Source organism: Mya arenaria, chromosome 5, assembly GCF_026914265.1.
Source record: "Mya arenaria isolate MELC-2E11 chromosome 5, ASM2691426v1".
Lineage (NCBI taxonomy): Eukaryota > Metazoa > Mollusca > Bivalvia > Myida > Myidae > Mya > Mya arenaria.
Genome location: NC_069126.1, coordinates 17649842 through 17676990, shown reverse-complemented (window position 1 = coordinate 17676990; position 27149 = coordinate 17649842). Strand labels below are relative to the sequence as shown.

Here is a 27149-nt window from a genome sequence, read left to right as displayed (position 1 = left end):
CAATTGTTAACAGCAAAACCACGTTACGTTTGATAAAGCTAATTTTAACAAAACATAACGATAGTTACATCATATTACGGCTTGATATTATTAATACTTAGAAAGCATATAACTTAAGTGAACTTGCATAATTTTAATACATGTTTTACAAACGTTCAATTTTGATAAATTGATGTACATTATTAACAGAACATACATGTATTGACGATAACAAGTTCAGATAACTATTTTGAGCGAGTAGTTGACTTGTATGTGTTGTCTCGCTTATAAATATTGTCATACCAGAACAATATTAAAATCGCTTTATACTGCATGAAATAACATCGCGAGATTCATGATTAATAGAAGAAATATATTATATATCATATAACACGGTATTTACGGAACGTGCGCACCAGGGTGTATTTTTTAAGGTCGCTGCTCATATTTTACGCATTGTCGTGGTTTTCCCGAATGATTTGGCAAACGGCGATATTTTATAGAGAAATAAATACAATTAAATTGCAATCAACAATACATAAGGTCATCTTGCAACTGCCCTTGTGAATAATAAAAAGATATTTCTAGGTTATTGCTTTAAAGATTCTTAAATTTACCTTTGTTCTTGTTTTGCACAATAAACGGGTTCACCAAAAACATCATTATTTACACAAAAAACCAGGAATTGAGCACGTTGGACCTGCGGTGCCAAAATTATTACTTGCACTAATTACCTTTACAATATGAATACTGAAATACTACCGTAAGTGTAGTTATGCATTTCATGTACACAATATGTGGCAGCGGTAGATAACTGATAACATGAAAACACTTATTTTAATATTGGAGTTGATCTTCCTTACTTCAATGACCGACGCAAATTTAGTCTTTCAAACGGTTGAAAAAAACGATAAAAATCGTTTTGTATAGAATTCAACATGCATTGTTTAGATTTTAATGACACGCTCGGTGCTTTTTAATCTTGAACTACTTTTTACCATGTTTACATATTCTAATTATAGTGCACTCTATTTTCCAAAAATGTACTTTCGATTTACGTGTGTTTGCAAATGGCGGATTTTGATGCGGGAGTAGGTAATAAACTTAATTTTGACTGTGATGGAAATGTTCTCATAAATTTTCGCCTGGTTATAAACTATACGTATCAATTTGTCTATTATAAAGCTTTATGCATAATGAACAGATACATGCATATTAATGTGATTATCACTTTCAGTCGATTTTATAAAAAATGAGTATTAAGATATAACGTCCTGTTTTCTATATTTCCGATTATAACCTGATACATAAGCATCAGAGATGCACATTCGTTTTTTTCTCAAAGAAATTAATCGTTTTATTTTGTAAAGACAAAAAAACTACACGATTTATGTTTTCAAAACGTAGTCGCTGTTTACTTTTCTATGTTCTAAGTAAAACCTTAGTTAGACAAATATTTATATATACATAACTTTAACTTATCACACATCTTGTGTGTGTGTTTTTTTTTCGATTTACTAAAGGTCTTAGTTAGCTATATATGTAATGATGATAAGGCTATACGTTGTTATAGCTCATATCAGTTACTGATTATTTGTTAATTTGCTAAACACTTATCACTCAGATAGCTAAGTTAAGTCTGTTTCATTAACATTCCGTATGAATATTGGACAATCCTTTTACTTTTAATGATGCCATCAAATAAAGATTAAACGAAGGATGTAGAAGGTAAACCCGAAGATGAAACGTTCTACACATAGTCAAGATAATCCTGTTAAAGACTTGGAATGGATAACAAGGAAAATATGAAAGATGATGGTGCAGAAGACGCGTTGTTACAGGCCAAAAGCAAAAAAGGGTAAAGTAATATTATCTATTGAAACTTATATAGATTCTAAAAAAAATGCATACTGACACGATAGGTTTTTGTTGTCTATTATTATTCCAAGATAGGAATATTATATCACAACGAGAACAACAGGTACTACCCATGTAAGAATAAAATGAATGAAATCTCTGTTAAAAAATAAGGTGAAACTCTAATTTCCAATAAAAAGAAGCATTCAGAGTCACTAGGAAGCAAACATGAGTATACCTATCTTTCATACGTCTTTGGTTTTTAAAACTTGTAAACTGTTCACCAATAAAATTCTTCAAAAAGTTATAACCTGTTTACATACGTAATCGCTTTGCAGAGATGTGATTATATGGGCGTCGCCTTTATTGATTATAAAGAAACTCACACCCACTCTTGAACAAAAAATTGATAAACGTTCCAAATGACATCGACATTTCAGAAAAACATAATCTATAATAATACGCCAATATAATGTTATTCTCGTTATTGTTTTACACCGTTCCATGGATAATTTAACTGATTGTCATGTATAACTTCTGCATTATTTCGTCTGCTTCTGTGTACTTGCCGGAGTGCCCTTACTTAAGTGTCATGTGGAGGTGTGACTTGCAATATGTTTGGTGTCAATTTCAGTACAGTGTCATCAAAGGGCGGTCAAAATGCAAATGAATTTGGTGAGAACACTGCTGGTTTAACACAAGCAAAAGCCGAAGAGCATGATAAAAATCAAAAAAGAGGTGAGCAAAGTAATATAGAGGAAGGACAGCCAAACGGCCAAGGTGAAGCAGTCGTATTACCTTCAACAACTGCTGACAGTGATATAAAGGAATCGGATCCGAGTAAAAGCAACAACAGGTACATTAAAACATATCAATTTAAAAATGAAAGCAAGTTTTTATATACATATATATTTGTTTTAATATTTGTCATAATCTTATGACAGAGTAACAAAAACAAATGATATTAATCCTTTAAATTCCTTTAAAGAAAGCCTGTGTATGCTGTGAAACTTTCGTTCCATTTCTCATAAGTAATAAGTGCGATTGAAAGCAGGGTTGATTTATATGAAGTAAACACGACATTATCTTGTAAAACAGGAGACAATCGGTTTACGTTAATTTGGCACAACAATGTTCCAGTTAAAAAATAATAATTGTAAACAGCTTTATAGTATTACCCTATTATATAAAAGATTATGTTAATTAAATGGCTTTAAAATAATTATGACTTTTTGTTTTGTTTGTGGAGTCTATGGCCCGTTTTCTTGTGAAAGAAGTTCTTGCATTTTTTTGTGAAATTCATTTTAGATTGATATCTGTTTCTACCATTCTGTCTTGTTCTCAAACATGGTGGACAAATACAACTTAAACCTCATTTGACAAGGATATCACCTGAAAATTAATTTATACCAAGACTTACCTGGTACACACCGACGATAATCTGTGCGAGTAGGTTTTGGTGTTTATAACACGAATACAACTTCCTGAATCGTTTATCGGGCTTAGCTCGCGCGCACTCAACACTCCTATTTTTATTAATTTTTCAAAACAATGGAGACCATTTTATAGTTCATCATGAACTCCAATTTTTTATCTACGTAAGCGCTGTTGGTAGAACACATGGATTGCATGGAAGGGTTTCCAAACTCGATCACCGACCTACCCGCATACCTTTAAGAACCTACGGCAACTGGCGCCCAACGATGGCCTGTGGTTTATGCCCAGTGCATTAATTCACAGTGGTTATACAGAAAGAAAAATAGATCGTCTATTTGGATTAAGCATATTGTGCATCAGAAAATGCAAGACCTACCAATGCCGGATAGCCAATTTGGTAGATCACATTATTTGCAAGCAGTGCCCCAGGTTCGATCCCTGCACTGGCTACATACTTTTCTGAGAAATGATATCAGCTTATGGTTTTGTTTGGTTTGCTGTGTCATATAAATTGTTAGCAGGTTATGCTTGTTTATAGTTTATTGTCAAAAACGTATACCAATATTTTAGTTATAAATGTCATTCTTCAGTATAAGGAGAAAAAGATTAAGGTGTCAGTCATTTTTTTAACTACAGCACGATTGCAACAAAGAACAGTCAGGATAATGATGGGAAAAGTGCTGAGACAAGTATTAATGAAGGAGATTTTGAAGAAGAACAACATACAAATGGTCAACGCAAATCCGTCAACTCAGCTGGACAAAAATATTCAACCTCACCTAATAGTGACAAAGACAGTACACCAAATCTATCGGAACCGACCAATGGCAACAACAGGTTATGTGAATGTTTTAAATTTACACGAATTTCAAGTACTTTCTGTAAGTCAGAACCTGCTTAACGAGGGACACACAAACATATGACGAGTAATCCACATGACTGCTTAAAGCTATATTCCAATGCACAGCGTCGAGTTCCTTTGTTGCTTTTATGCGGGAATGACAATTATTTGAACACCATTTTTTAGAATAAAACCTATGTTTACAGTCCATGGGTTTGCAGAAAGGCAATACTTAATTTAAAACTAGGGTTTTTTGTCTTTATGGAATCGCAAAATGGTGAAACTTTTATTCATAAAATCAACTACAAGTCATGAGCAGGATAACTATCTAACAAAAAGATTATGATATACAACCATTTCATCTTTAAACATTGTATATGTACGATATAAATATAACTTTTTTAACAGATTATTCTGAGTTTATTTTTAATTTTATAATGAATTTATTGAGAAAAGGACAGCGAATTCCTTTAGTTTTATATTGTGCTTGAATAATCAAACGATCGACATATAATAATGCACATAAGTTAATACGGCGGGCCAATCCAGTGTTTCAATAGGTGCCCTAAACAATGTCAAATATTTCCTAAAATAATTGACGAAATACTGTACGTTTTACACAGCCGGAAATGTAAAGCACCAAGCTACAAGAAAAAATGTCAACTTTATGATTGTTCTTGATACAATTCAAACATAATCAGAGTAAATGCGCAGACTCAACCCTGAAAACGCTAATTACAAAACAATGAAGAGGTTAATAAACTACGAAATTCCCCCCCCCCCTCAAACACGTTAAATACAGACTGAAATGCAAACTGTGTGCATGTAAAGAGTAACTTGAATTATTTTACCTACCGTTGAGAACTCCTTAAGTAAGACGCGTATTTATTTAAATCGAACGTCTTTTGTTGCTGTATTTCTACTTTCACTTTCATTCACCATCTTACATTTTTTAACTTGGCCGCGCACTCGGCTATATCGTAAATGCAAGGAGCGTTTTCATTGGACGGCTATCATAATTAATGACGTAATTAGAAAAGCCTTAAAATGTTGTCCAAAAGTGAAAGGAGAAATACCGGAACACAAAAACGTTATTTTTGAATAAATACGCGTCTTACTCAAGGAGTTTGCTCAAATATTTCATGGACAATTTGAATACAATTCTGAATTTATATAAGGACTAATGTAAAATTCTTTCATAGCATGCTTAATAAATACAAACTAGCCAAATCTACGATGAATACCTGTTTCACCTGCTCTAATGATTAGCCGAATACATCAAGGCGATGTCATTTCCCTCGCTACATGCCTTGCAGATATGTTGTACCCAAAATCATTTTTAAACAACAGATACATCCGATAGTTTTAATAATATGTAAAAGAAGAATGCTTAGACAGCTGATATCCATAGGATTTAAAAAAAAAAAAAAAAAAAAAAAAAAAAAAAAAAAAAAAAAAAACACTAAACGTTTAACAAAGTATGATTCCGTTTAAATCATGACGTCATACGTCATATCCATTTAGAGACAGTCATTATTTGAAATATGTTGATGACGTTATTTTCTTTTCAAACACTATGTAATGAACAGCTTTATAAATGTTTTCCGAAATCTAGACGAACTTTAGCGTTTTCCTCTTAAGCTTTCAGATGGGAATGTGCTACAATTTTGAATAGTTTTCATGATCAACAAAAACTGAGAAATTAATGTAAGACTTGCTAAAGTATTGCCAATTCAAAAATTATATTTGCCTATTATTTTGTTTCAAACATGCGAAGTAGTTTACTTCCTTATCAATAGAAAAATAGCGATGTTATATTACAAACATGCAATACAGAAAAATACTTGATTTCTATATTAAACCGAGAACAAGGTTAAGCATGTGATACAAATGTTTTAGCACTAAGATGGACACAGACGGTGCCAAGAGTGGATCGAAAACAGTATGGGGACTACGATTGGACCTCTTGTAAGTATGATTGTAATGTAATATTGATTCTCAAATAAGGTTAAACTGTATTTAATCGTATCCACTTACAGTGTCACTTAGACTTTATTTCGAAATATATATTATCTTCCCGAAATTAAACGCACGCTTTGTGCTTCAAGATTAGGTTGACCATGGTATTTGGTTGATAAATGCTCCAGTTGAAAGAATAATTGCCCGAGGGCTATTAATGTTCACTGGAGCACTTATTAACCGTAAGTCATGATCGACATGCCTTATAATGTATAACACATATCTGGCTTTGATAAGTATATTGGAAAGTAAATTGAGGATTAATACAGGATTTGATAAACAGAAGGAAAGCTAAGCAGATAATACATTTGGTCTTGAATGGCATTAGTTTTTTAAAACAATAACTAGTGATTGGAAATATTATAGCATACACCTAACTTGCTTAGGAATTAGGCGGCAATATTTCCACTTTACAAATAGTTCTTGTTTTATCATCGGCTGAATTGACCATTTCAATATAAATATGTTAGCAAAGCTAGGGTCGATCAAGCCTATAAGCAGTTTCATAAGAGCCTTAAATTTAATGAATCTAGCCATTTTGTTGGAAAAATTTACATTTCTCAGCAGAAAAAGTAAAACAAAAACTTCTTTGTCTCACTGAAACTCGGAAGGGGTCATTAACTTTAAAACTTATTTTACTTTCCTTGCCCCAAAAGTTTCATTTAAATTTCTTTGAAAGCTTTGCTTGTGTATTTCTTTGTGTAATGAAAATGGATCAGACTTCGACCTAGGATTTCTGCATTTCCTATGCTGGCTTGTTGTATATTAGTTGATGACATGTTTACCTTGAAAATCTGTGCTATGATATATGAATCGATAATTTTATTAATGCAACTAAAACGAAACAATGTTGTGTTTTGTATCAGATTGCTGACAATTGGCGATGTTATTGCTGCGGTTATATTGAGGCTTCCGCTCGGCGCACAACAAGTGGCGATAGAAAATCCAGCTATTCAAAAACAATTGAGGGACCTTGAAAACCAATTTAACAGACAATTTAATAAAGTTAAAAGCAAAATGGAAGATCTGAAATCTGAGGTAAACAAGAATTCGTATAAAAACATCGAACAATCAACCAAGCTGCATAACATAGATAATGGCATCATCAAAATAAATGACATTCTGATTACTTCTGATCCAAATGACATCTTGTATCCTGATATAAAGACTAAAGCCAGGGCAATTATAAAAGACATTGCCGATGTTACAAACGACCATAATGTTTTAAAAAATGCAGTGGACTTCATACAAAGTGATCTTGTAGACGTCAAAGATAAACAGGAACAACGCGATTCTAACTTGTCAAAAGATATAAGAAGCTTTCGTAAAACAGTTACCGATACCAGCGATGCAAATTACGCTCTCTCTATTATTGTATCACATATTGAAAATGATTTAAAAGAACTATAATCAAACTATACTAAAACTACTTCCAAGGTCGAAGCAATCAACGAGGAAATGAAAAAGGCGAACAATACGGTTTTAGAAGTAAGAGAAAGTTCTAAAACTGCGGAAGAAAAGGTTGATCAAACAAATGCAAATCTGAAAATCGTACACCAACATCTGTTTAACAAGGGTACGACTTTAGCAATGTTTGTTTATGTTTCCATCGAGTATTATTGATGACAAATATGTCAATACTAAGTTTATGTTTCAATCTGTTATTAATTTAAAGAATAAGTATGTCAATACTACATTTGTTTGTTCATGTATGTATTCAAGGTACATGCGTTATTACTTTATATATTTAATACGGTTGGTATTTCTTATCAGTGTAATGTTGTTGTTCAGATAATCTCAGTACTCTATACTTTTTCAGATGCCTTGACAGCTGCCATCTTAATTTTATTCTTTTTGATAATTTGACTCATGCTTTACGTTTTGAAATTAAAGTCTTCGGTAGAACCAGCTTTAGCTGGTGGATCATCATCTCGACCTTTGAAGGTAAACTCTATTGGGCATTGTTCGGTACGTGTATAATTAAAAGTATACTTGGACCCTAGTGTAGTTTTTTTTCGGATAAAAATATGTCGACATGTCAAAGCAAAAATATTCAAATTGCTTTTTATGTCACTGAACTGTTTCATTTTTACCCCTTGCATTGCATAGATCTTAGAGACCCTTGATTTGTTTGATTAATTAACAACGACTCTAATCTTCGTGGTATGAGCAATTTTATCTAAAGATTTCCAATGATAATTATTTCTAATTTTATCCTCCAGGGGAGCAGGGAAATGGAAGTTAACCTTCAGAAAATGCCTAGCAAACCAACGCTAAAAAACGCCGTTTGTATTATAAGTTTTGATTCGAGCAATTTGGATGAGTACAGCGGAATAATCAAGGAGACGGTCAGTCAAATTGGAGGGGTTTCTTTCCGCACACATGTCATCAGAAAGCACAAGGATATACCTAAACTTCCGCAATGCAAACTGTACATAATGTGTGTGGAGTTCACAGAAAGGTGAAACACGACTCATATTAACATACGCTTTAGCAATAAAGACACATAAATAATATTATTTGTTAAGTTTTGACTTACCTTGAAGAATATGTTTCACCCTTTATGTTTTCTTTCTTAATATTATAGTCAAATACATGGTCAATTTCGACACACAACAACGTTGCATACGACTAAATAAAAATTGAAATTGCTTAAAAGACATTCAAAACTTATTTCCTGAGATGTTGACACACAATACATTTATGTTAGTTACAATCAGAATACTCTTCATACCTGTTTTTGCGAATTTACAATGTAATGTACATGTTGTGTGTTTTTTTTACAAAAAGGCACGTGATAATAGAGGAACAAGGTTTGGGACTTGGCGACCTAAAGCTAACTTCATATCGGGGTGTTAGGAAGTTAGGAGGTAATGTGGTATTGTTGTTATTTTCGAGTTAACACTTACAATATGTTTAATTATAGTTACCGCTGTAACGATTCGATTCTTTGATGGGATTATTGTACCTTTATTTTGAAAAAAAAAATTTAATGCGTTCAGGATGGGCGATGCTTCAAATGCAACAGTTTCTGTTTTATTGACAATTTGCCTACTTCCGACGCCCCATTAGCCTCATACATCCCCTTCTTAATCAGCACCGGCTCATGTGTATAACATTTTTAAGACTCGTTTGCTCATCTGCAATAATCCTTACCGTCTAGAAAATATAACTTCGTTGATTCGATTGTATTGTAAAGATGAAACATTAGAGGAATCATTCAAGTGAACCTATTTTCACATATTATTAATTCAGTTTTAAATATTTCTAGAATTTTTTTCTAAATTGATGATATTCACACACATCTTCAAAAAACATTTTGTTATTCAGGAGCTTTGGTGATATTGTACATACATGACCCCGGCTCGAGGCGCCTAACAGACGACCAGCTATACAGTGATGGTTTTTATTGTGTGAAGAAACAACAAGAACTGAAGGAATTATGTGAACTAGATCGGTTCATAAGTGCACACAAGAAATTAAACACAGCACAAAAGAAGGCTTTGGAAACTGCTATAACTGATGAGCTTAATTTACAGGCCGCGAGGTAGATATTGATGTATAAACAGTTGAATATGTCGCGTGTCTTCTGGCTTCTCGCATGACATTGACATTTATATATTCTTAGAAGTGACTTTTTGTAATAGCAATGAAAATGAATGAATAGTTTTCGGTTTTACCTTGATTTGGTTGTATTGAAGTTTTAAGTAACTGGTAAAAATAATTTAATAAGTGGTAGCGTTCATGTCAACAATTTTTTTGAATCACAAAGCGATTTTGGCATAATTCATTCTATAGTTTCTTACAAAACTTCATAACAAATGATGTGTAATTCGTAGTAAAGCGTCATTCATTTTAAAAAAGAATATAACATGAAATTGTAGACTTTTTTCTTAAGACAATTATTTCGACTAGAATTTATTGTTGTACGTGTGTTATTTGTCTGCGCATTTTCTTCGACGTTTGCCTATGTGCGTGTGTATGTGCGTGCTAAAATAAACTTGTAGAAATGCATAGACTGGTTATCATACCTTACTTAGAAATGTTTATGCGTGTGTTGATTTAAACTCTTGATTGTAAAAACGCCAAAGCAAACATTCGGGCCTGTTTATCGCGGTCTTCATTCTGACACTCGATACTTTTGAAGTATGATTGATATCTTGGGTCAAAGATTATGATAGGCGCAGCTCCATCCGTATTCTTAATATCATTCATCGACAAACTCAGCTTTGCTAGGAAGATAATCGAGAAGTCGAAAACCACTGACGGTATGTCAACGTGTGGACGCTTTTTGGAGTTCTCCGACATTTATGTTTGTGAGGTATAAACGTTTAAAGCCTCACACGTGTGCAGACGGGATTGAAATTATCAAATCTACACTAAACATAAGACCTCCGTTTGTAATACAGACAACATTTATAGCCAATGAAGTTGCAGATTGGTAATCATTAGGTTATATGCTTAATCACAAGGAATTCAAACTTTTGCGGCTGTTTTAAGTTTCGTATTCTGCCACTCATCCCATAAACAGTACCTGCGTCAGATTTTGTGATGACGATGTGTCAGCCAATAAAGTAGTACTCTAAGACAGTTGTATGACCTAAAGTTATATTCGCAACGAATAAAAGTAGAAAATCCCGATGAATATGTTACAGTGAATGTTAGTTTCCCTAAACGTTCAGCCATTGATTCGCATATCATTTTAAGTTTGGCATAACTTTTAATGGTAGTTATCTATCGCGGATTCAAGTCACTAAACCGCGGGATCTTCATTTCACATAATAAACCGGGACATATATAACTTACTTAACATTGGTACGTACCCCGATTTATTCAACACAAATCAATCATCCATTCATGTCTTTTCACTCGCACCTCACTTACTGACCGTAGCTGCCAGCCAATCAAAACCAAAAACAAGCCATAGTAACCATACTAAATATATTTTGCATACGTATCTTGCATATCCCGGATAAATAATCTAAACCATGTGTCTTATTGATTTCTGCTATCATTATTGCAATGAATTGTATTCGTTAGTGACTTACAAAGCTTATGAATCACATTCCAAGCTGCGGTATATCTCTACTTCTAACATGGTAAAATTTATGCGTTAATTGCACCAATATATTGGGAAGGCCAATAATGAAAAAAAAACTTTTTTTATTTAGCTGAAGGTATTTTAATTATTTCTTCAGAGTAAAGCTTATTCTTCAAACTTTTTTCAAACTTCTATCAATATATGCCTTACCTTCAACGGAATGTGATTAATAGTTTTGTTTATGTATTCGTGCATATTTCTTAAAAAAATCAATTACTTAACCAATTGTAACATGTGTACCTGTTTCACAAATCAATATCAAGGTTCTGTTTATCGGATTATGCTCACAAAAGGTGCCGCTGCGATGTTTTTTGTGGAATGGGCTCGTACTTAATGTTACTTTGAGCAAATTCCGACAGTTTAGTAATAATGCAATGTACACTGCTTAACATGGCCAGCATATCTGAAAGCCCACTTTTTTCAAAAAGGTTTGAAATTAATGGTTTATAAGATACCAGATATAAAGGAAATCCGCTGAAGCCTGATTAATATCTAACGGGTTCTGAGCGTTGTGGCGGACGCACTTGCGCCACGCGACTTCTCTTAAAATTGCTCTAGTAAAGAATGCATACATAACGCCAAAATGCACCATTTTCTTCTTAATTATTTTCAAGAATTCCTGGAGGATAAAACCTAAAGCCCTCTTGCCACATTAAGAGCCGTAAAGAGCGCCTTTCAAACGTCAAAATCTGGAACTGCCTCTGTTTAAAATTGGTATCGTAGCATTATTTCTACGTTAAATCCTAGATGAGTTGTTACAATAATTACCCTTAAATGATGCTTCCAATTATGTACTTTTTATTAAATGCAAACAAATGTGTTATGTCCTTCATACGTTCGATACCCTCATTTGTATAAGAATGCGATATATATTATCATTTAATAAACGTGCGGTTTACTCCACAAAGCCATATCGCCACTAAGAAAGAGAGTGTAGTTTAACAGACATCATACAAATACAGCATTTGAAGTGTTTAAATAAACAAAGATTTATTGGTCTACTCTTTTCAGTTGCAAACTAAATACAATTAAAAGCAATTAGCGCAAGCGGATAAAATAATATTGAAAGCAGTTAAAGTAGATCATACCTTAGCAGAAAAGGCTAAGACATTAAGTACAAAGTAAAACCTTGAGAACAAAGTTTACAATGAAAACTTCAAAGAAAGAAGAAAGAATCACCAAAAGTATGACACAGTAAGAAGAGTGAGAGACAGGTTGAAAAAGCAACAGTACGGAAATAAAAAAGACCAAAAAGCCAACAATTCTAAAAATGCAAAGGCAAAAGAATCACCAGATACAAAAAAGAAAAAGGCGAAGAAAGACAAACCTTGGTCAAACACGGTAGGAAAACAAGCCCCAAAAAACAAAGATATCTTTACCTGAACATTCTGTGGAACGGGCTAATACGCTGAATCACTTACTTTAAAATGCAGCACTAAAGAGAAAGTAGATTTTCAACTTGAACTGATATTCAAGAGAGTCCAAAGAAGAAAGTAAGAATCCGTAAGATTGAATGACATGTTCGGAGTAAAGCAAGAAACGGAAATACCAAGAAACTCGATCAAAAGCGTCATGTCTTTTATCATCAATGGAATACTAAAAGCTTAGGCCAATTCAACAGAAGTTATACAACAAAAGTGAAACGGCTGAGTAAGGTAGAAGTCTTATAAAGAGGTGGCAACATATAATGGATTTATTCGTATACGATCATTCAAGGATCAGGTCAAACAAGAAGGAAACAATATTGGTAGAAGGAATTTCAGTAGGAAAAAGACACCTACTGATGCCAAGAATAGAACTCTACACGCGATTGAAAGAAAAGAATCAAACATACAATCGAAAGTTCAACAAATTCACAAGACAGATTTTCAAACATTATCGAACATTGAACTTGGAATACAAATAAGTGTGTATTTGTGTCCCAAGTAATCGGAAAATATCAAAAATAAGTTGCCAGTGAAAACTTCTATATTTTTATATATGTTGATATATTGTTATGAAACTTGGCACATTTCATGAGGTTTTCAAAATGTAGAAATGTACGACTAGAAATGACAACTTATCTTATTAAACTTCAAGTGGTAAAAGTATAAAATCTGACCTTTAATGTACAAGTATTTTGTATTTGACACTTTCTTTCTTTTATGAGTTGACTGTTCACTGTTTAAATGGTGTTTATAGCTAAAACAGCTGTAAGCCTGTCATTTAAAAAATTATCAAAGTATAAAACCCAATTTCAAGTATTTTTTGGTATTTCTTGCTATCTGTGCCAATGAAAAAACTAACTCATCATGTGTTTATAATATTTACCCCTTATTCACTCACAGGCTTCATTTATTTTCACCCATATGCTAAAATGTGTGCACATCACAGGACCATGACGTCATATGTAAATAGTAATGATACCAGTATTTCTCCGTCTCGTTATCAAAACATTCAGAAATAAACCATGTTTCGAGGGCCCAAACGATACTTAACGAGATACGCACATGTGCAAAGACAACAAGGCCCACAAACGCATCGGTATAGCTTGATAAGAACGGTCAGTGGAACAGAGTTCGAGACTAAAAACTAGCATGCCTCAACGTTCAGCCGGAGCAACCCTCCAGGGTATATTTAACGACACATCACTAACACGTCCCTTCTAGTATAAACGAAAGACTGAATCCATATCAATAATTTAATTTCAATGTATGGTTTGTATGGTATTTGCTGATTTAAGGCAAGCTGAATTAAACTATCTACACCTGATAAACTTGGCATCTCCATCAGATTGCGGTAATCTTAACATTTATTTTAATGCAGTCAGTGACATTCAACACTAAATCACGCATATTAGGATTGTCTCATTGAATATGTATTGTTTCAAACTATTTGTAAAAAGGCCAAAGAAAAGATTGAGCCTATTTTCCGCAGTCATCAAACTGCTATAAGATACTATTTATTGCTTGCAACTAGTTGAACATGCGGCCAGTGCATGTATGTTGTATTGAGATTAGGTTTAATATGGTAATCTGTGTGAGTTACCGTGTGGGTTGCGCATTTTTCTGTGTCTATATTGCCCAATATAGTACATGTGACAATCATCGTCTGCACGTAATCTCAATGACATGATAGCATGGACTCATTTCTTCCTTGTTACAGGTGAGATTTACAAATAAATTTATATAGAAATGTTTTTGATAAACATTCAAATTTGCAGACTTGTCGCGATATTGAATAAAGTGATTACAAAATTTGTCCGCGAGCAATCTCCAAAACTGCTGAAGGGATTTTGATGACACTTCACAGGAATAATAACAATTTTTGAGCATATTTAAGCATCGTCAAGGGCACCTTATACTACTGTCACATTTTAGAAAATACATATTCACACCTACATTCGTGATTTGTTTTCAACGCATCGCATAATTAAACGTTGCGGCTTTTGTCGTGGTTTGATTCATTTGTTCGAGCGTAAAAAATAATATGAACTTTCAAGAAGTAACAAGAACCCAGGCAAAAAGAAACACAGTAAATAAAGGTATTCCTGTCTGTAGCAGGATCCGTTAGTGGGTTCTTTTTATCTGTATTCCCAGCTGTTAGCCAGGATTCACATCCGACGTAGCTCTTAGCGCTGGACCGCATCAGGCGCATCTGTTAGCGCTTGATTATGATTACAGCTCTCGGCACTTGATCACATCAGGTGCAGCTCTTGACACTTGAAACAGTAAGCGCAACTTTTAAGGCAAGCGCAGCTTATATTGCCATATATTGGCAATTCTATCTGTAAGCGCTGGTGATCGAAAGTCAGAGCTATTAAGAGGAAAATCGAGACAGGCGCAGCTGTTAGCGCATGATAACAGCAGGCACAGCAGTAGGTACTTGATCGCGACTCATCGCATCCATTAATTCTTAATCACAGCAGGCGCATCTCTTATCGCATGATCACGACAAAGCGCAGATTTTAGCGCTTGATCAAAGCTGGTGCAGCTCTCAGCGCTATATAACAGCCGACGCAGCTCTTAGCGCTTGTTCGCGACAGGCGCAGCCATTAGTGCTTTATCATAGCAGCCGCAGCTCTTAGCGTTTGATCACGACAGGCGCAGCACTTAGTGCTTTATCATAGCAGCCGCAGCTCTTAGCGCTTGATTACGACAGGCGCAGCAGACTTATATTTATTATCATTTATGTAGGTAAACTGTTATTATGACATCGCTATTATTAAGTTGACATGTTTTGCCTACACTAGATTAATAAAACGTTTTCAAAAGGCTTTATTCAACAAGTTAACAAGGTGTTTACTTCCACATGTACTCCACTTAATACGCCAATTTTTAGAAGGGCCTTTAAAGTGAAACACTAGGATTACTTTTGAGTCGGGACAGTTTGTTTCGCCTTAAGCTTGTTGGAAACAATTGAGACCCAATAACCGACAAGTATGCAAATAAGACAAAACCAATTAACGAAACATCTCTGAATATAATTTATTTGAAAACAATGATAAATGTCATTTAAATAAAACAAAGTTAAGAATTAAATAACACGTTACAAACATATCTTTAAGACTTCATGTCATAAATGCTTTTAAAGGAAACTATTACGAATAATATTCATACAAAAAAGCTTCATACAATTAAATAACACAAAACAGTTTATTCATTAAAAACAAATCAATTATGTGGACCGACAACAACGTAACCTGTGCTAAAGGCATACTTGTAAAAAGAAAGTGTCTTAGAGATACATGCTAATTAAGTATATAAATATACAAAAGTCTATCCATCACAGTGTGTCATTAGTATCATACCATTGATTTGATCGACTTCAGTGATCAAATCATTTGCGAACTTAAGACATAAACTTTTTTATGTACAGGGTTAAGTACTGAGATTAAAAACATAGATGCAATAAAAACATTTGTTCCAATCAAATTGAAGTTAAATATAAGCTGCTTCGTAAAAACCGTCACTATTGTGTTTTAAAAGATCAAAGATTAATAATCAAAACAGAAATTAAATGAAATAAGAACGTCGAATCAATCGTTTAAGATAAGAGGACAACCCGTATATTTTATATTTGGATAACGATCTGGACTCAAGTCCGTAGAGATGGTTTTTCTCACGACTCGTATGAATTACAATAGTATCCGTGTTTGGGCTTTCACGCATTTGCGGCACAGCTCAAGTGTTACTGCGTTCCTGTAGAAGTGTTTTTCCCGCATGCTTGATTTACAATAGAACTTGAATTTGGGCTTTGATGCACTTTGGCAAAACTCAAGTGTTAGTGCTTTCCTGTTGAATTGGTTTTCTCACTAGTTGCATGATTTTCAATATAACCTGCATTTGGGCTTTCACGCACTTGTGCAATGAGCCATATAAAGGTTATAACTAGAGTACAGATACAAAATATGAGAATGTAAGTCCGACATAAAGGATTGGTACAAAACGCATTTAGATTCAGTTTCAAACGTTTAAATAAAGTTATCCTTGGCAAAGGCACGCCTGTAAGCTCTACAAGCTTTGGACATTGTATTTGCCGAAGTAGCTTCAAAACGGAGTTTCGGACCTTCGGAGACGGCATACGGACAATACGACCTTTAACCCAAACTATTTTGTCAATTATTTGATTCTTTTGTTGGCTCAATATTGAATTATGCCTGTAAATTTTGGGTTTTAGTCAGTAAAAAATAGAACGTTTACATTTGAATTTTTGTAAGCGAGTGTTGCAAGATAAAATAAACACCTGTAATGCTACAGTGAGAACTAGGTAGATATTCTCTTTACATTAATAGATATGTTTGAATTATTTGATGACGGTAATAAATGGATTGTAAAGTTAAAAACATGTTAAATTAGTTTTTCATATGTATTTAATGAATCAAATATTGCCCATGTTAATGTATTCATAAACGAATTTAAACATTTTCATCCTAAATAACGGCTGTCACATGAAGTAAAATGGTCTTAAGAAAGCCTGTTTTCTGCCATGAACTTTACCTATACTACACAACTTCATTTTTATGTTGTTAGTTTTGCAGAACTTGTTTTATTGTTTAAAGTAACTGTAAGTTAAAAACATTTACATGTAGATAAATTATATTTATATATTAAGTATATGCAATACATCATATCTCGATGTGCATTTTTGTTGGGCACTTTTCTAAGAGTACGGAGGGTAATATAAATTGCCCTGGCATATATTTAAAGTATGATAGACGCAACATGCAAGGGATTTACCCTTGAAATCATTCCAACTCATTGATTTAATTTCGCAATAATTAAAAATAACTATTTGACGTTGCTTCACGTAAAACTTGAAAACAACAACAATTGAATTATTTATTTTTTTTCAATGAAGTGTGCCGTCAGTTGGGTTGTTACGGTAAACACTCAGATCATGTTTTACCGAGCGTCACGCGCAATAGAAGTGTTTTACATGTTTTCGATGTTGGTCGGGAATATAATATACATGCAAAGTTAACAAATCAGTTGTTTCTCAATTGTTGACAAATAGCGGCATTTTGAATATTGAACATCCCCTTGGTGCATTCATACCGTCAAAAGTCCAGATGTGTAAGCCGTTAAGTATTGATAGCTTATGCTTGTTATGAATACTTTCGATATTCAGGTGGTGTCGGTGCGCGGATTTTTGCAATGAACAAATAATCTGAATGATGAAACTGCACACTTACATTTCGTTTGTAAACTTTCGTCGTGTTCTGAAAGAACGTCATGCAACATGTCTAGCAGATGTTCTGGAATAGAGTCCGCTGCTGATTGTACAAATATGATCTTTGTGACCGTCCATTCAGGATTGCACGGAGGAAGCACGACATTTAAGCAACAAACGCCATTTTTGTTCTGCAAACCCTCCACAGCAGCTATGCTTGTACCTGGTAGGATGCGACCTGAAGTTGTATTTAAAATGAATCTAATGTTAAGAAATTAATTAAAAGAGTCTATTAAGTATTATAATAACCGCAGTAAAAATGTACTATATTAGGCCATCCTTCAATCTTGTTATTTCATTTCCTATAAAATCAATATTAATGTGCAAATGAATATCAAACAGTACAGCACCTGTGAGTGTATGCCTCAATATCTTTTTGGTTTGTTCGTCGTTAACGTTGCCCTTCCCTGCGCAGTCAATGATATTCGGCAGATTGCCAACGATTGGGCCAATTCTTGATTGAAGATCATGATCGATTATATTTTTTAATTGACAATATCAAGGAGGTATCCTATCCGTTGTTATTTCATTGTTATTGCATTGTGTTTATTGTATGTTTTATGTTATTGTTATTCAAATGTATTCCGTTGTTATTTCATTGTTATTACATCGCTATTTAATTGTTATTTCATCTTTAGTACATTGTTATTTCATTGTTATTCGAACTGATTTCAAACAGTATAGCACCTGCGAGGGTATCATTTTGGTTTGTTCGCCGTTAACGTTTCTGAGCAGTCAATGGTGTTTAGACGCTTGCCGACGATTGAACCGAACCTTAATTGAAGGTCAGGATCGCTTGTATTGTTCTTGTGAATCGAATAATTAACATACGAATGAGACAGATTATGTAATAGGGTAGATGACATGAAGTAAACATTGATATTTAGGAAAGTTGATATTCAAGAGTGGGCGGAGTGATCGCAGCGAACGCCCAATTCTTAATCATTAAGATCATTACTTCATTGTTATTTCGTTGTTTTTTCTTTGTTTTTTTTTCATTGTTATTCTTTTTTTATTCCACTTTAATTATCATTTCATTGCTATTATGTTATCAATCCGTTGTTATTTTATTGTTAATCCATCATTTTTTCAGATCTACTTGATATTAATCCGGTTTTATTTCACTGTTATATCAATGCTTTTCACTAAATGTCAAGGTACACAATCTAACATAAAGTATCAAATAACATCGTATGTTTATCACAAACAAATACGACTCATTTTAAACATTTATATGATGATACCTTCAACAAGTGTTCTAATCCGTTTCTTAAAAGCGTATAGGTGACCTTTCTTTCTCAAAGAAGAAAATATTCGAAAAACTATATACATTCTATGAATTTCTAATTTCATGTTTAATTTACATCTAAACCATTTAAATTACAATGTATTAAAACTACACAAAAGGAAAAATAAAGCTTACGCACCCTTGAAATCAAGTGTTTTAGACTGGGTGCTGCCAGAGCCAGTCTGTGAAGCTGACTCAGTTATACCAGTCAACTCATTGTAGATCGTGTTAACGATCGAGGTCTTTCCCGAACCAGATAGTCCAAAGAGTGTTTCCGGTTTCTTTCGGGTTTCAAGGCTGCTGTACTGAACAACCGTTTCAAACAACTGCACATTTTCGTCATGTATGCTGTAGTCGTCGGAATCGTTCGGTCCTCTATCTAAATTGGAATTGGATTAATAAACGAAATTAGTGTTGATAGGAACATTATAAAGATGTTATAATCAAATACAAATATTCGTGCCGTCGTGCATTTTGTATCCACAAGATTAGCATAGCTCTGCATCAGTTGTATTAGCATTAATGTTGTGAAAACATCACTGGACTAAGTCCGTAACCCATCTAAAAAGCATTAATTAGCAAACTGAGATTTAATAGGATGATAATAAAAGTAGTAACAAACCATAACTCATATTTCAACGTGTGGACCATTTGAGCGTCCTATGCCATTTATGTATGTGAGGTATGAATGATTTAAGCGTCACACGTGTGCAAACGATATTCAGTTTATCATATCTACACTCAAAATACAGCCTCTATTTAGAAGATTACAGCCTACATTTACAGCCGATGAAATTGCAGATATGAAACATGAAGCACTAGGAAGGAATTCTAACTTTTGCGACTGTTTTAAGTTCCGCCTACTACCACTCACTCATAAACAATCCCTTCGTAAGATTTTGCGTTGACGATGTGCCAGCCAATAAGGTAGTACTCAGACAGTTAAATGACCTTAAGCAATATTTTAATGATAAAAAAGTCTCGTTCGCTACTCTCATTTCGCCTAGTCTGGATTATCAAAATTGAACTACATCCAACTACTACTTGCAAACGATGTTAAAAATAAAGAAAGTACACAGTATGACAGTTTGCCTGCACGTTAAACCATTGATTCGCATTTTTTCTTTTATCATAAAAATGCACTCTTACTCCCCAAAAATATACCAAACAATATAAAATATGTTTATATGTAGAATAGCCTTGAATCCTGTAAGTTCGTGCCTGTTAATGTTTGGACTTTCGCATGCGCATTAATCATTGAAGAATATAATAAACAATTTAATAAAATTATTATTCAACATCTTTTGCATCAAATTACAAAACAATTTTTGCAAAAAATATGTCAATAATGTACGTATGACCTCAAAATAGATTATACCTGTTATACTCTTGATCATGTAGACGCTGTCCTATAAGTTCGTGGCCTTGAATCTATGACGTCATAGCGGAGGCCCCTCACAGATACAATTTTAAATATTGTTTCACTTGTCATCTACTGGCTCTTTTGTTTATATATTTAAAATTTAGGGGTTATTTATGAATCATTAACGTACTTTAAGAAGGAAAAAAAGGTAACTGCTTATTAAAAACTGATTTTTTTTCTGCAGAACATCTGCAAATTAAAAAATATTTTAAAAATAGCGGATTCAGGGGGTAAGGGGATTTGGGCGCACCTTCCGCCATCCCCTCATATGTCAATATGGTAAAGACATAATGCATAAATAACACAGAATGTACCATTTTGCATCATGTTTTCCTAATAGAACACCTTAACTCTCTTTCCACACACCAAGGGTGCCTCCTGAAATGTCAAATCCAGCAACTCAGATCATAATCGTCTGTTATTAAAAGTGGTTCGAACAATGTAGGTATTGATTCTACGTTAAGTCCGAGCTGAGCTGTTGCAATTATTAACCCTCATTTGTGCACGATGGCTTCATAGTATGTACATTCGATTTAATGCAGACATATGTTACGTGTCTTTTATATATTCGATGCACTCATAAATATTTGTATAAGAATTGCGATAAGTATGTTCTTATAATCAATGTGAGGTTTATGCTACAAAGCCATATCGCCACTAAGAAAAAGAGCGTAGTTTTACAGACATCAATCAGAAACAGCATAACAAGTTTTCAAATAATCAAATATAAAATACCTACCTATTTCAGTGTCCATTTCAACCAAACTACACTAAGCAAAATAAATCGTGCGCCGATCAATATATTTTTGTATCCGTCCGCATTAAAACATTCATCAAACGGTCAAAGGGAGATAAGATCAACACTTTATTGCTGAATTATAGTTTTGTTACAGAAACCCATTCTTAAGATTACAAACATGTACATTCAGAGCTTAAACCAGTTTGATCACTTGGCGTAAGACCACAGTTAGTTTTACTAAACATTTCATATAGGCACTAATCTTTAAACTTTAAAACAGTCCTACTTGAAAAATAGGTAACTGGATGCTGTAGAACAATCCAAGAAGCAAACCTTAATGATTTTTCCAATAATTAGATACAGACAGTTTACTTTTACTTTAGAGCCTTCGGCTCACCGAATAATTGTCTCTGCTTTGCCAGAAAAAAATCCTCCATCCACAGCATTAACCTTGTATTCTATATATATGACATATTTATGTATCAAAACGCTATGAACTACCTTAAAAATATCAAGTATATTCAAACAACTGTATTTTCTCTGATGACGTCGGCACCCTCGGTATCCATGTTTAAATGCGACCCCGCAATAGTTCTCAAAACATTTACTTTTAAAAACGTTTATAGTCAATGTAAATGCATTCGAATACGATATTGAAAAATCTAAAATGACAACTACTGGTAAATGAACTGTCAGAATTGTGGTTAACAATGCGTATGCACATCATTAATAAAAAGTGAAAACAAAATATATATCTCCAACATAGAAAGATGATTTATTTGTCTTTGTGTGTTTACCTAAAGTATTCAAAGTAATTGTTTATAAGCATACTTTGAAATATTATGATAACTACTTGGCATCTCGAAGTTTCTGTTTTCATGAGACAGTTGTATTTCGGTGTCGTCACGCTAGGATGAAATTTTGGTGTCCGGCATGCATGTGCTCAATATGGTTTATGAACAGAAAAATACTGGTTCCATCTTTTTTACGTCTTTAATTCAGGCTCATAGTGGTAGCACTATGTGTTGTTCTTAAACAATGTTTAGGATGTACATGTTTATTTATCACCGTTTAAGTAATCTCTCATATATTAGCTGGTTATATTACTTTCATTAGACAAGTTCTTTGTCAGAAGAGGTTGTCCCCTTAAAAGTCTGTGTGGGAGTCTTCGAACACTAATGCTATTTCAAGGAAGTCCTTGTACACCGTTTCTCAAGTTGTATACACAAGCTGGATAACCAACATTTATATACAACACAAAATGAATAGACCACAGATATTACGTAAACACGATTCTCTAAGGAGGTCCTAACCATATGGCTGTCAATTCTAGACTGCTAAAAACAAGTAACAAGTAAGAGAAGAAAGCTATAGAACAAACAAGGCATTACCAAAGTGCATTTTTCTGTGACAACATATTCTTAGACATTTCCAAGGTGTATGCATACGAGTTATTGGTTTCAATTTAAAAGGAATCTAACACAGAATTTCGTAAAAGAATAAAGAAAGATTAAGCACGAAGGCTTAAAAAAGAACTTACTTATTTTACAATAGGCTTTCCGTATTCAATTCAATTCAATTCAACATTTTATTGCATTAAACATATCAGACATGTTTATAGCAAATATAAAATACATATATGTGCAAGGCATGGATTTAGACACAAATTGTTTTAACAGAAGAACAAAACATTTGTTTATGGATACAAACAACAACATACTTATTAGTTTCTTAAGATGTTTGCATAGTATATAAATTTTGATAGATTAATTAGAGATTTATATGAATTGTTTGATAAACGTTTGCTTTGTTGGCCACGTGTAGCAATATCTTTTAATATATTTGGCTCTTAAGTCTGCGTATTTCGGACATATTAGTAAAAAGTGATATTCATTTTCATTCTTTGGTTGCAGTAGATGCATAATCTTTGAGATCTAGGTGTATTAACGTATCTACCACGCTCAATTTGAAGATCATGTGATGAAACTCTAAATTTTGACATTGATTTTGAATCTTTTACATCATAAAGGTAATTTTCTATCCGAAATGTATGTTTAAAATGACAATATGTTTCAAGACGTCCTGAGTTATTTATAGATGAATACCAGCTTTGGTGATAATTATCTAGTATACGCTGTTTTATAACACTTAAATCGATAAACATATTAAACTGGTTCTCCATGAAATAGCCAAGCCCGTGTTCATAGAGAAGCTGTTTAACTCTGAATGCCCAGTTACATCCCTTATAGTTAAGTTCGTTATTAGTATCGTTTTTAGCATATTATATGTTGTATATATTAAGAAGTTCTCGTTTAAAATAATTAATATTATCCAGTACTTTATTAGTAGTATTTTTCTATGTATTGACATCGGTATTCGACCAAGTTCACCATACAGAGCTTCGCGATTGGTAGAGCGTCTCACACCTAATATTTTCCGACAAAATTTCAAGTGCAAAATTTCTACATCCGGTCCCTCATGATAGCCCCATACTTCTGCCCCATAATTTAGTGTTGATAAAACAAGCGAGTCGAACAATTCAACCCTATTACTAACTGGAAGGTCCAGATTATTGTAAACGACGAATAAATTATGGAGTGAAAACGATGCATGTTTGGCGACTCTTTGTTGAGTGCGATCCCAGTTTCCATTTTTAAAAAGATGTACACCCAAATATTTGAATGAAGAGACAACATCGATCTTAGAGTTATATAAATAAAAGTCATATAACGTATGGCGACCATTTTCAAAAATCATAACTTTTGTTTTATTAACATTAAGACGCAAACCCCACGTGTTACAGTATCTGTCGATGTCATCTAACATTGATTGTAAGGTTTTAGGATCACTTGCAAAAACTACCGCGTCATCAGCGAATAATAGCATGAATATTTTCAGGTCATCAATTTTTATATGCCATTTAAGTTGCTATTTATACTTTCTAAGATATCGTTTAGAAAGAAGAGACACAAAATGCTACAAGCCGGGTCCCCTTGTTTGATGCCTATGTTAGAATTAATTGGAGGACCTTTCATTTCTGTATCTTATGTATGATTTGACAACAGAATACATAGATTGTAGGTTTTTACAAATTTTGTACTTATATTTGAAGACAAGAGTTTTCTCCATAATAAAACCCTATCAATCCGGTCAAACATTTTCTCCCAGTCTAAAAATGCAACATATAATTTATTCTTATTCGCAAGAGATTTTGTGATAAGGGCGTGTAATACAAATATGCAGTCAATTGTCGATTTATTTTTTTGGAAACCGAACTGGTTGTCATTAAGTGTATTATGTTTATCCGACCATTTTATTAGTCGATTTACAAGTAATTTTGAGTATATTTTCGATAATATGTTATTGAGAGCAATACCTCGAAAATTCTTAGCCTCATGAGCCCCGCCTTTAAATATTGGGATTATAATACCTTCTGTCCAATTCACGGGGAATACACCATCATTGAATAATTTATTATAGAAACTTACTTAAAATAGCAAAATTATGTAAAAAGAGTTTTTAAATATTTCGGCAATAAGTAAATCACTTTCGGGACTTTTTGAATTACTCTGTGCAAAGACAGAGTGCTTTACTTCTGATTCTGTAAACTCAATATCTAAATCATCATCGTAAATAGTTGCATTTGTAGACGTCGTATGATTAGTATTATTGGTTGCATGAACCCCATAAAAAGTATCAAAATGACCATACATATTATCTAGTGTGAAACAAGTTGGGTCACTATCCTTTGGTTTATATTGCTTTTTAATATTTTTTCCAAAATGATTTTTAATCTTTCTTTGCAAGTTTACTGATACGATTACCCTCAGTGCGCATAAATTGCCTTTTTTGTTTACGTTTGATATTATTATATGTTCCTTTTTTATTCAGATATTCCATTTTATTTTCATCATTCCGATTTTGTAAAAACTTATTTCTAGATATATTAAATTCTTTGCGCGCCTCATAGCACTCCTTATTAAACCATAGTTTCTTTTTGATATTTTTGTACTCAAATTTGAGTGTTTATGAACATTTTTTGGTTTTCCAAATACATCAAGAGCACTTCCTTGCATAGGTACGGTAAATGACGTAACCGTTTCATCAATGGACCGATTATGTACATTAGCAGTCACCTGGTCAAGTACTGGCCTTTTACCCAATAATTGGTCCCGAAATACATCGACGCGTGAATTATCCCATTTGATAGTAATTTCGGGGGCGGAGTTATTATTTTGATGATTTAATACGATTGGCGGTTTACGTACGAGATGGAAATTGATCGGTGAGTGATCTGACAACTCATTAGGGATCAGTATTTCAAACAATTTAACTATTTCGAAATCAGATTGATTCAATATTAAGTAATCTACCAAACTTGAACCATTAGTGTTGATAAATGTAAATTCGCCAATATCAGATTCTTTATGTAATCGACCATTAGCGATTAAAAGATTTGTTGATTTACATAATTGTAAAAGTCTTTTGCCATTCGTATCTAACACGTGGTCCTTGTATTTTCTAGGTTTATTATAAATATTAGATTGTAAATCTAGGTCATTATCGAGAAATCTGTCAGAAACAATATAATCCAATTCATTTGAGGTCCTACTATTTAAATCTCCAGTTATAAAAATCTTTCCCTGTGATTTATATTTTTCTATACCTACTTCTATTTCTTCAAACATATCAATATCACTATTTTTAACACTTTAGAATCATGCGGTGGAATATAAATACAACAAACATAAACATCAACTTTTAAATGAAAAACAGACTTACAAATTTTTATCCAGACTCTTCCACTTTGTTGTTTTTCTATAAAACTAACTGTCTCACTTAGTTCCGATTTATAGTAAACCGATATTTTTTAGTATTTGGTGACTTATTACCAAATGAATGATCAACACAGTAACCTTAAATATTCACATTAAAATTATTTTTAGGTGATAACCAAGTTTCAGTGAGTATGCAAATATCATGTGATTTTATAATATCCACAAAGTCCGGGTCCGCTAGTTTTCTACATAGTCCGTTAATGTTCCATGAGATAATATCTAAAGGCTCTTCCTGGCCCCCTTATTGGGGAGTTGTTTGGGATGGGGTGTACACTTTGTTATTAATGAAAAGTTTGTCTCCAACAAATAGTACTCGGTGTCCTTTCTGTTTTTTCTGCGCGAAGAATAGGGTAGAGTTTCTGCCGTGCGTCGCGCCACTCCTAGGGTAGTTGGATCCCGATTCCAAGTCCACGCTTATTCAGGTCGTCCCTTGCTGTAGCCGCCGCCTGGCGGACATGGTCATGGTAATAGTGGAACTTGATAATGATTGGGCGGGGTTTCTTTGATCTTTCAATGTTACCCAACCTGTGTGCCCTGTCAAATAAAATGTTAGAGGCGTCAATGGTCAAGACGTCTTTGATGACGTTTTTTTTTACAAGCTGGCTGCATTCGAGACTTTCTTTGTCCATATGCTCATGGGATCGGACTTCCGGTTTCTGCAGGGCTCCACCCTCTACTTCACCTTGTTGTGAACGCGCTATATTTTCAGGGATGGGTATTAATTCAGGCTTCATACGATTAGGTTCTGCGAATTCATGCAGGCTCAATTGCGAGGTTCACATTTCATTAATCGTTACATTAATTTATTCGCAGTTAGCAATGATTATTTATTTCGCCTAATTTAAGTCCCATCAACTGAAATCCAAACAAAAACCTTATAATAACACATTTATAGAAATGTATCGGCTGCGGATCA

The 27149-nt window shown here is 33.6% G+C and overlaps 2 protein-coding genes across 3 annotated transcripts; both read left to right on the top strand.

Annotated features, from left to right (window-relative positions):
• Nucleotides 1–1015: 1015 nt before the first annotated feature.
• Nucleotides 1016–8067, top strand: LOC128234449 (uncharacterized). Of its 2 annotated transcripts, XM_052948696.1 has the most exons (8): nucleotides 1016–1074; nucleotides 1687–1837; nucleotides 2471–2692; nucleotides 3910–4110; nucleotides 6014–6082; nucleotides 7000–7171; nucleotides 7571–7709; nucleotides 7953–8067. In XM_052948696.1, exons 2-8 carry the CDS (start codon nucleotides 1767–1769, stop codon nucleotides 7997–7999), a joined length of 921 nt encoding a protein of 306 aa, XP_052804656.1. In that variant the 5' UTR covers nucleotides 1016–1074; nucleotides 1687–1766; the 3' UTR covers nucleotides 8000–8067. The 2 variants fall into 2 exon arrangements, with proteins under 2 accessions (XP_052804656.1, XP_052804657.1); XM_052948697.1 differs by lacking the exon at nucleotides 3910–4110.
• A 292-nt stretch (nucleotides 8068–8359) lies between these two features.
• LOC128234455 (uncharacterized) lies at nucleotides 8360–10145 on the top strand. The gene is made up of 3 exons (XM_052948705.1): nucleotides 8360–8594; nucleotides 8924–9003; nucleotides 9464–10145. Exons 1-3 carry the CDS (start codon nucleotides 8368–8370, stop codon nucleotides 9682–9684), a joined length of 528 nt encoding a protein of 175 aa, XP_052804665.1. The 5' UTR covers nucleotides 8360–8367; the 3' UTR covers nucleotides 9685–10145.
• Nucleotides 10146–27149: the final 17004 nt, after the last annotated feature.